This window comes from Bactrocera oleae, chromosome 5, assembly GCF_042242935.1.
Source record: "Bactrocera oleae isolate idBacOlea1 chromosome 5, idBacOlea1, whole genome shotgun sequence".
NCBI lineage: Eukaryota > Metazoa > Arthropoda > Insecta > Diptera > Tephritidae > Bactrocera > Bactrocera oleae.
Window position 1 is genome coordinate 67,626,271 of NC_091539.1, and position 10,934 is coordinate 67,637,204.

General features: G+C 37.2%; 1 protein-coding gene across 1 annotated transcript; it reads right to left on the reverse strand.

The window, feature by feature from the left end:
• Positions 1–1,212: 1,212 nt before the first annotated feature.
• On the reverse strand, positions 1,213–7,132 carry c12.2 (von Willebrand factor A domain-containing protein c12.2). Its single transcript, XM_036362464.2, has 10 exons — positions 6,742–7,132; positions 6,231–6,490; positions 5,997–6,164; positions 5,346–5,510; positions 5,113–5,268; positions 4,702–5,044; positions 4,398–4,644; positions 2,189–4,327; positions 1,698–2,129; positions 1,213–1,636 (listed from the first exon to the last, which is right to left on the reverse strand). The coding sequence occupies exons 1-10, from the start codon at positions 6,974–6,976 to the stop codon at positions 1,537–1,539; spliced, it is 4,245 nt and encodes a 1,414-aa protein (XP_036218357.2). The 5' UTR covers positions 6,977–7,132; the 3' UTR covers positions 1,213–1,536.
• Positions 7,133–10,934: the final 3,802 nt, after the last annotated feature.

A 10,934-nucleotide genomic window follows, 5' to 3' on the forward strand; every position in this document is an offset into this window, starting at 1 on the left:
CGACGACCGTCATAAATTGGTTTAGTAAAATATTGGACATGAGAAAGCTGTCGGGGCGATGGGTGCCTCGTCTTCTCTCTTCAGATAACAAGCTCTACTGCAAGACCACTTCACAGCACTGTGTAATGCTGTGAAAGAACAATCCGAATAAGTTACTGTGTCATTTTATGTTCGTCGATACACGAGAGATCAAGGAGTAGTCGAAAGAGGACGGACCTTCACCGAAGAAGGCGAAGTCCTTTTAGACGTTTAAGCGAATGCATTTTGGAATTCACAAGGCGTGATCTACATCGTCTTTTTGGAGAAGAGCAAAACGGTCATGAGGCCTTACTATGCCAGTTATTGGTTTGATTTGACACAATCATGGCAATGCACCATTTTACATCTCCGTGATCGCCACAGTCAAATTAGTCGAAATAGAACCTTATTAACGAATTTCTTCAGGCTTGGCACTGTGCGCCTTCTTTATATTTCCAGACCTAAGAAAGTCAAACGCCGAACAAACATTTATGTCGTAATAAGAAGGTTATCACTGCCAAGAATACCTACTTAACAAACCTCCAGAAAACGAGTTTTTCAGATGAGCTAAAGAGGTTGGAACATCACTGCATCAAGTTTATTGAGCTAATAGGAAATTATGTTGAGAAATAAATCGCCAAAAAGTTTCGCTTTCTCTCTCTTTTATTTGACCTAGAAGGAGTTATGTTAATGAAAATAATTTTCAACTCAGAGATTTTTTAATGGCCTTAATGGATTAAAATTAGAGTTCTGGTTCAAACCATAAGAATTTAGAACGAACTAACCAAATATACGGTATTTAATTATTATGTTTGAAATTAATCCGGCCTCTGCGAACATATGATGTTTTTGTTATTGTTGTTGCAGCATAAAATACTATCCAAAAAATATTAGTAAATTATTTTATGTGAACAATCATTGGTAGGACATAAACCTGTGTGCTTTCGGTTAACGCAGACCGGTTAACCTCGGGGACTCTTGCGTACACAGAGCATTTGAGAAATAAACTTTATTCTGCATAGTTTTAGGTGCACAGACCGAATTTTCGGCTCCATAATAATATTACCGCTACAAATATGAGCTGATCAATAAAAAAGTATAACTTTTTGGTAGAAACGAAGTCACCATAGGTATAGTATTTGGCAAGCCACCCTAATGCATAACTGAAAATAATTATAATAACAACGATTTACATAAATGTCAGTTTTCAAAGCTTGCTTAAAATTTTTTTTTTCAATATATCAATTTTTTTTCTTCTTACTTACAAATATACTAACAATGAATTTTAAATGCACTCACTGGTTATAAAAATAAACACGATTTTCAACAAATATTATAGTCGTATTAAATATATGTATGTACATATATAACTATCAACACTTTACTTGTACAAGTATACACAATCATATATACACACAATGCAAAGTAAATTTACATTTTATAAAATTTCAACTACTTTCGACTTACACTAATATTTGCTAAAGAAACATATTTATACAAATTAACGGTAAAAAGTTATCACAACAATGAGGATGTGAAGATTTGCTTGAGAATTTGTGGCAACTTCGTCAAGTCCATGCAGACGTAACTGTGACCTGCTGGCATTTGTGCATTTATTCTGCAAAGAAAACAGTTATAAGTAGAGTGAAATGCTCGTAACTCAAATTAAGTAAACTTACTCAACCGCCTCCTCTGCCAAACTGCCAATGAATAGCACGTGACCTTTAACCTTGGGCTCACCATTCATCAGCGCCTTCGCCATTTCTCGCGGTTGTATGCCGTAACGTGACAAATTCGCATCGCTAAGCACGACCACGATTGAGTTGTCGTACTCCTCGTTCGACAATGTGTTCACGGCTTCTTTAATAGCCTTGACCGTGCTATCACCGGACCAACAGAACTGCGAATGTGCATGCATCATGCGTATGGTCTCGAAACGTTCCTTATCCGTTTTCGGCGGACTGCCAGCACAAACGAAAGGTATTTCCCAACCTTCGCCGCTGTGACCAACGATGTCGTAAACGATTTTCTTCTCAAATCCCTCGAATGCTTCCATAACCATGACAACGGCTTCGAGTTCACGATCCAAACGACCGTCGTAACCATTGAATCTGCACAACGAAAAAATAATTTTAGATAATGTTAAGCGGTTCAAAGCTAGGACAGTTACCTGTACATGGAACCGGAAACATCGACCACTAACTTCAAACGATTTGGTTTTTCCTGCACGTGATCGGCCCATGGATTGGCCTCAGCGCGTCGTCTATAGATGTTCTTTTCGCCCGTAATACCTTCAATTAAACGCGTGTCGTCCAGTTCGCCGTGTGTTTGATATTTCTGCCATTGTCGTTCCTTACTCTGCGTCTGCATGGCCTCCAGAACGGCTTTCAGCTGTTGCACTTGTTTTCGTATGGGTTCGCTGAATTGTGCATATAATTGATGATCATGCGCTGACATGCGTATCTCCTTCAACTTATCCTCGAACGCCTTGCGATTCATTTCGCGTGCTGCACGCTTCACTTCCTCAGGTATATCATCTTTCTCCGCATCGGAGAGTTGATGAACTTTGTGCCCAGCATCTAAACGAAACGGACCACCTTTGCCGCCGAGACCAGCAGTGTCGCGACCACCGGTGCCGCCGGCCCAAGTATTACCACCCACATGCGGCTCATTTTTCGGATCCACTTTACCGTATTTGGGTCCGGAGACACCCAGACCACTCTTGCGCTCCACCGTCAGTTGAATTTCCTTCTTGCGACGCAATGCAAACAGCTCGTTACGTGCATAGGCTTCGATGGGTAGACCATGTTTGGACAAAACCGTAGTCACCTGTTCCAGTGCCTCGGGTTGATATTTGTCAAAGTCTAATACATTGCCTACCAATTCGGACATGGATTCATTTGGGTATTTCTCCAAATGTTTAACAATATTTACCACCTCTCTGGTAGAGTATGGATAGTTTAAAAGCCCCTCATCGGCCATTGTGCGCAGTTCGCCGAAGGCATTCACCAGCATAGCGAGCGTTTTCAACGGTACTGAGGGGCCATACTTCTGCAGGAGATATATTTCTGAATCAGGTGAGGGATTATCAACGGCGTGACAGCTGAAGACGTCACCCAAGGAAGCGAAGAAATCATTGCCAAGAAAGGGAAAGCCCGGTCTGTTGGCCAGCACTATAACACGGAAATTCGGCTGCATTTCAATGATTTCACCAGTATGACCAGCATCTCTAGCCGCTGCCGCTTCGCCGGCTGGCACAATTTTACGGCCGTCCGAGAGAAACATTTCGCCATTCTCGACGAGCGTGCGCAATATACATGTCACATTCACGGGAGCTTTATCGGCTTCATCGATAACCAATATATGCCCACTCTTAACGGCTTTTACAAGCGGACTATCCTCATAGATGACCTGACCATCGCGTAGTGTCGACTGCACCGTCAAGCTATGTACAGTCGTATCACGATGCAATTGCAGGTACTCACGTGGCTTATTCATCAACTGCAGCAGCTTGTCGATGAGCTTGTTTTTGCCCACACCCTGATTACCCACCAGCAGCAAGTGATCGCCAATTAGGAAATCTTGTAATAAGCGCTCCAAGAGCTCCACATGTTGTGGCATCTCATAGAATAGCGTGCTTGGCACCTTCGACTCGGCATCTGTGGCGACCAACGGCATAGTCGTGTTGCCTATGGTCAACACATTGTTCACAATATTGATTTCGCGTCGTACGCCCGCGCGTACGCTGCTCTTCTCGATGCCTGCACGGGCTATGGCATCCTCAAGTGCGGCGCGCGGCAGCGCGGGCATGAATTTGGCGAGAAAAGTATTCTGCAGTATATCATAGGCGGAGGTTAAAGTGCTCGCTTGTTGGCTGCTGCCGGGGCAGGCTGACATGCGTCGCGCGATTTTCAAAAGTTGACGTGTCGACAATGTACCAGCGAGGTTCGAAAGTGTGGTGTCATGCGTTTCACGCAAACTGTGTGACAAATTAATGATTTTATGTATATCCTCATGAACATCTCCGTAAAGTTTGCGTATAATTTCATACTCTTCACTCTGTCGTAGTGGTCGAACTTCAAGGAAGAGAAATAGGCTTAGCATTTCTGATGTAAGCCAGTTTGGTGTCGGTTGACTAGGATTGGGCGGCTCACCCAGCGCAATTATGCGAAATGAATCGTGTATTTTCATTATATTCTTTTCGGCCAATTCTAGTTTAGTGTGTCCCTGCTGTATGAGTGCGTTGTAACGATCCGCATGTAGCATTATTGTGCCGTCACAGAGTTGCAATTCACGATCTTGTATTAAACTGCGATTGTAAAAATATATAGTAATTTTTTTTTTTGCGGGTAAGCAATAAATTTCAAGTATATACATACCGTTGCAGCGAAGTAACCGTACTCTTATGCAAACGATGCACGCCATTCAGCACGGCGATGGAGCCATATTTTGCAGCACGTACTAGCGGCGAGTCGCGCCATACTGTATCACCCTCCGGCGAAGTAATGCGTTGTTGTATTAAATCACGTGATGTCATATCCTCATAGAGTATCAATGTCTCCACCGACTGATTCAGTAAGTGTACCAAATGATTTGTGAGCGTCATCTTTCCGACACCCTTTTGACCTGAGCGAAAAAAAAGTGGTCACAAAATGTTTGCAAATTTTTTTAAATGCTTTCTACCAATCAAACAAACATCGCCCACGGCAATCGTTTGTATCATTGCTGCTAAGACATTGCGTTGGTGGTCAAGATCTACGAATTCTTGCAGCTTTTGCGGTGCAACTACGCGATGACTGCCAGGTGCTGAGATGGAGACATCATCGATTTGGAATTCCAAAACATCAGGCGTCTGCTCGTTCGGTTTGGCTATAGCGATACTTTTCACAGGTTTGCTTTCTAATGGATTGATTTTTAAAGAATTTAATAACGTCTTGACGCGTTCAATGTGCTCTTTCTTCATGCAAGTCTGGTATGGATAGATGCGTGTAATGGCATCATGTACGCTGATGTGCGGATTTTGTTGCTAGAATTAAATTTAAAATTGGTACTAGTTGTAGATAAAAACATAAGTGAGAAGGTGTCATCAAATACCATCATTTCAGCCACCAAATGAAGATTGTCTAGTGCAAAATCTGGCAGATTATCCGCCTGATCAGCAGCTTGAATTGCCATACCAAAACTAATTAAACTCTTCAGCTGGTCCACAGGTACATTTGCAGCAACATGCTGTAGATCGATTAGCATTTCCTAAAAATATATAACAGCCATTTTATATATGATAATAAGTTACAAAAATCGTTGTGTCATAAAGTTTTTGAACTTACGTCGAATGCAAGATGTGACACATTACGCGATTGAAAACGAGAACGCAAAGGTGGATCCAATGGTGTGCCTTTATACTTGTGCGTAGGCAGCCCAAGCGCAACCACACGAAAATCTTCAGAAACTCTTAGCACGCCTAACTTGTCCAATTCCTCCTTTGTGTAAGTCTATAAAAAATATAAAAAGAAAAATGTCAGAAAAAAATCATACAAGAACTTGATTTGATCGGTCAGTTTGTAAGGCAGCTTATATGCTATAGTAATGCGATCTGAACAATTTAAGCGGAGAATGTACCGTTGCCTTTGAAAATAAGCCATGCCAAATTTCGTAAAAATATCTAGTATAATAAAAAAGCTTTTCATACAAGGACTGGTTTTGATTATCAGTTTGTATGACAGCTATAAGCAATAGCGGTCCGACAACAGCGGTTCTAACAAATGAGCAGCTTCTTGGAGAGAAAACTGTGCGAGTGTAAAATTTCAGACAGATAGCTCAAAAACAGGGTGACTAGTTCGCGTATGTACAGACGGACTTGACTAAATCAACTCATGCTAATACTTTTTAAATATATTTAGTAGGGTCTCCGATGTTTTCTTCTGGGTGTTACAAACCTCGTGGCAAACTTAAATATATAATTCGTGTTCACCACTTACCTCCAACAATTTATCGTATCGTTCGGGTGCCATTAGAAATTTGCCATTTTCTAAATGCATTTCACGATTTTCCAGCAAATTATTTAATATGGGCAACACATTGCGCTCGGCATGCTCCACACCATCAAGCACTAAAACACGGCCGTTCACGGCAGCACGCACAGCACACTGCATAACAAAAAAAAATGTATTGGAATATATTTCTTTCATAACACTAAGTGCTTGCAAACTAACCTGATCATAATAAATAGCAGCTTTATCTTTAATTTCTCTTCGCTGCTTCAGATCGCTCTCGGTGGTGTCTCTGCTTAAGGCTATATATTCCAATTCGCGTTGCGTTAATTCTAGATATTGCATGGCCAGTTGCCGCCGTAGTGAACCAGGCTGACCAATAAGAAACATATCCTGTTTTAAGATATCCTTCTGCAGCATCCAACGCAAATGGTGTAGCGATGATTGTGTTAGCTGTAGTGTGCCATCCTCGTTGTATTGCACTGCGCGGAAACAAATAATTTACACCATTTTTTATGTAATTTTCACATATACTATTATATCTTTATCTTGTAGTCTTAAAAACATCACATTTTTAATACCTGCAAATTGTAAAAAAAAAAAAAACAATTGTCTGTAAGCTATTTTCCCTAGGTAATTGGACCACAGATCGTCGAAGATTGTATGTCATCGATTGGACTTTGGACTTGTTCACAGATTATAGAAACGCATCAAAACTTGTCACGCTGCTTACCATATTTTTGTGGCACTAGCTCTGGATTCGTTGGTGGTTTTAAATCTTTGATTACATCACCGATTTTAATTCGTTCACTAGTAACTTTGGTTTTATCGCTAACAGCCATTGCTTCCTCTGACGTTGTATTATAGAACTTCATAAAAACGGGTGCAAATGGTTTCACGTTTATCTTTATATTTTGCCATAGCAATGCACTTGTCGGTTTTGTTATGCGATTTAATAATAAAAGCATTTCACTAATTTGGAAAACTTGAAAATTGTTGTAATTTGTCTATACTCTTATTTTAATAATTAGTCGAAGCCGCTTTTGTATATTTTAATTTGTCAATAAATAAACGAAATGATAACGAAGCACAAAACCAAAAACACACTACTCACGCACGTTTATTATAATTAAGGAATATGAAACGTAAACATCAACAGCTGATTGCAAGTTTTATTGGTTTTATTCGTTAGAACTGAGAACAATATATCGATTTTCATTACTGCCGATAGACTCGTTTTCGATGTTTATTTTTGGTTAAACCTGGTGAATATCTTTAATGTAACAAGTAATACGAGAGATTACTATTTTAAATATAACGTTAAACAGTTTTACATAATTATTTTCTGATTTCTTTTGACTACTATTAATTATTTGTTATTCTGGTTTAAACCTTAACAAATATGTGCATATTTGTATTAATTTGTCCTTAATTATTGTTGCTTTTCACTATGAGTAAAAATATTTTAAGGCGCCATATACTTCGAAACTTCCGACTCTCTAATTTCAGCAATTTCGAATAAAATTTAAGCATAGTTTCCCGTAAACAAATGAATTAAAGTAACTGTAACTTATCTACAATCATATGATCTTATAATAACTAAGATGCTGAGGTGTTAAGGACTCTATTAAATTCCTTTACTGATGCAATAGATTTAGGCCTAAATATTTTAAAAAGAATTTTGAATAATTTAATACAATCGTAGATACCTAAATTTGGAAACTTTGTGTAAAATTTAATCTGAAATTATCATGAGAACACAGTTTATCAAATCAGCATTTATTATTCATTGAAAAAAATACGCAATTTATTTAAATTTTCTGCCTTGTGTAGTGGGAATATACAAAAATTATTTCTCATAAACAGACCCATAAATACATACTATACTATATCAAATATTCCACACTATATACATATGTAGCTTTATCAAATGGGAACTTATACTTACACTTCGCTTAAGGATTGATCAACGTACTTAGTTGATAATACTAAACAAACGAAATACCCGGCAGGAAAGGCACTCATGCCTATCTCTATACAATGAACTACCAGTTTTTTGATCCGAATAAAAAAATTGTGGGTAAAATTCAATTTAAAAAAAAAATCAAGCAAACTAGGTGTGCCCTTTAAGTGTTCTAATTTAGGAGACAGCGTCGTATTTGCCAATTTGAATTAGCGCTAATTAATTATCAATTGTTTTATTGACAATTAATGTCTCATTAGGCTGCCTTACTTTCATGCTCACCTACACATCCACATGCCGACGACTGAAATACATATCTATATACATACATTTACTCATATAGACGTATGTATATATGTATGTCTGGGCTTGCAAGCTTCAGCTGTTGATAGTAGTGTCACATATGTTGCTTTTCCGGTTGAAGTCGAGTAATTTTTATCAAAAATTTATTTTCCCACAGAACTAAATCACAAGTAATGTTCCAACAAAAACAATAAAAGATTAAACAAAGCTAAGCGTAAAAGCATATAGCAACAATATACATGTAATAGCGGCATATACACACATATATATGTATGTATGCACTTCTGAAAGGTTATTATATTATAAGAACTTAAATTTTTTCAGAAATAAACATATAGCATAACAACGTAAGACAGATATATTAACAAAAACAAAAAAAAACGATAAATTCTGAAATTAACTAGAAAGAACGGAAACAACTCAATCGTTTGATAAATTAGATAGTTAGGACACTCATATTTCACATCGAGAGCATTCTATAGAGTTAGGAACGATGCCAAAAATATATTTTTATACCCACAACAGGGTATATTAAGTTTGTCCTATAAAGTATACATGAGTACATAAATGATCAGCATGACGAGCTGAGTCAATTTAGCCATGTCCGTCTATATGCACGAAATGTAAGCAAAAGGCTCAAAGACCCCAAATGTTAACAAAGGTTGTGGACTTGGCTAAATGTAAATAAATAAAAGGGTCAAGGGGACCGCATAAAATGTAAACAAAGGGTCATTTACCAAACAAAAGTTGCACACTACTCATTATCGGACCAATATAAGATATAGCCGCCATACAAATTGATCGGTCGAAATCAAGTCTTTGTACGTACATTTTTATTTGACAAGATATCTTCACGAAAATTTGTATGAATTATTGGCCAAGGCAACACTACAGTCTACGATTATATTGTTCAGGTCGGACCATTGTGGCACGTAGCTGCCATGCAAACTGATCGATCAATATCAAGAAAAAAGATATTTTTATACCATTTAATGCTATAAGAAATACCCTTGTGAAGGTTATTCGAGTTTCGGTGCAGCTGAAGTTAACGTTTTTTGTAATTGCTATCAAATTAATACCGCTTAAGTTCAGTCATATATGAGTCTCTTCCAGAACTTAAATTTTCAAACATTCTATTTTTGATAATTTCCTGCCTATCTTTATCATTTCGTCCGGCTAAGTCCTAAATATTGGTTTTATTTCCAGAACGTCGTAATTTCCTTTGTGATCTCTGTTGTTTAGTGGTTAGAGGTGAAGACCTTGGTGTTATACCTGCTGTGATCAATATCTCAAAGTTTTTTTTTCCCATTAAAGGTCACTTTTCACGCATCTCAAAGCGCATTGCAGGCAAAAAATGCTTCTCATTAAATCATTTAGCACTTTGGAGTCATCTTAAAACTTATTAATATCCTCAATTGTTGGACTTTAAGAGGTACATAACAAAAGCGAGGAAAATATCCCTAAAGATAGGTATACTATTAGCGCATATTACCCATATATACGCTAGAAGTACTCGCTTTCCGATACGCTTTTTTTTTTGATTTTGGTACTGTTTCGAAAAACCACTCAATAAGCTGCAAATTTTCATATATCCGACTAGAAATCACATCAATTCGCTTTCAGCAAACATATTTACGGTTTTGCTCTCCACTGCACATGTCCAAATAGTATGGACCCTGAAATTAAACTATTTCACAAACAAAGCAGTGGCTTTATTAAAAAAATTTCATACCTTCTGCGCATTCCAACATTTGCATATTCTCGTCTTCTATTAAAGCAGAAATGACAATAAAGATTTTTACTTACCATACTTTGTGCCATTCAATAGTAAAAACGTTAATTAACCACAAAAGTCTGTGCGAGTAATGAAAATTAATCCATCTTTTGAAAAAAGGCTGCACCAAACGAGTATATATTTCAACATACATACATACATGCATATGTATTTATATGCTTATGAGCGTACATACTGCTATACGAGTATGTACTATTTACCAAAAGTTAAAGCGGAGTGGAACTGAATGTTGGTAATAAATGGTAGGAGCGAGAAATACTCTTCAATGGTGAAGCTGAGAAATGAACTTTTGCTATATGGCATATACTTGTATGTATGTACATACAAATGAACATTTGTATATTGTACACTTAAGTATGCATAGTTATTAAACTTTTTAAGGTTATGCTGAATGTTAAAGCTTCAAATAATGTATATAAATGTACGTATATATGCATATTAATGTTTGCATAAAATGAAATATATATTTTAAGAATGTTTAGGACCGTTTTCTCAGTGTCTGGTTAGGAACCATCTAACAGTTAAGTTATGGCTTACGCAACCAATACTCCATCTTTCTACATTTATATACAGTATTTGAAGCATTCAACATAACCTTAAAAAGTTGAATTCTTATACTTATGTGTTTAATATACAAATGTTCATTTGTATGTACATTGAGAAAATGGCTCTTAGTATTTCAGATAAAATACACATGCACATGTACAAGTATGTACATATGGATAAGAAAATATTCAAGGCTTCCAATATGAAAATTTAGTTGAATATGCTTTTAAAAATAAATTTATTAAAAAAAAAATAAAAATAAAAACTATTATACTCTGTGGCAACATGTTGCAATAGTATAAAAATACTTATAATAAGA

What these genes read in the sequence shown, in the direction of transcription:
- c12.2 (XM_036362464.2), bottom strand. Translation starts at nt 6,976, where the DNA reads ATGCTTTTATTATTAAATCGCATAACAAAACCGACAAGTGCATTGCTA. An exon ending in ATTTGGTGGCTGAAATGATG is followed by an intron (nt 5,045 to 5,112) that starts GTATTTGATGAC and finishes ATTTAATTCTAG; the next exon opens with CAACAAAATCCGCACATCAG. An exon ending in GTTTCCGGTTCCATGTACAG is followed by an intron (nt 2,130 to 2,188) that starts GTAACTGTCCTA and finishes TTCGTTGTGCAG; the next exon opens with ATTCAATGGTTACGACGGTC.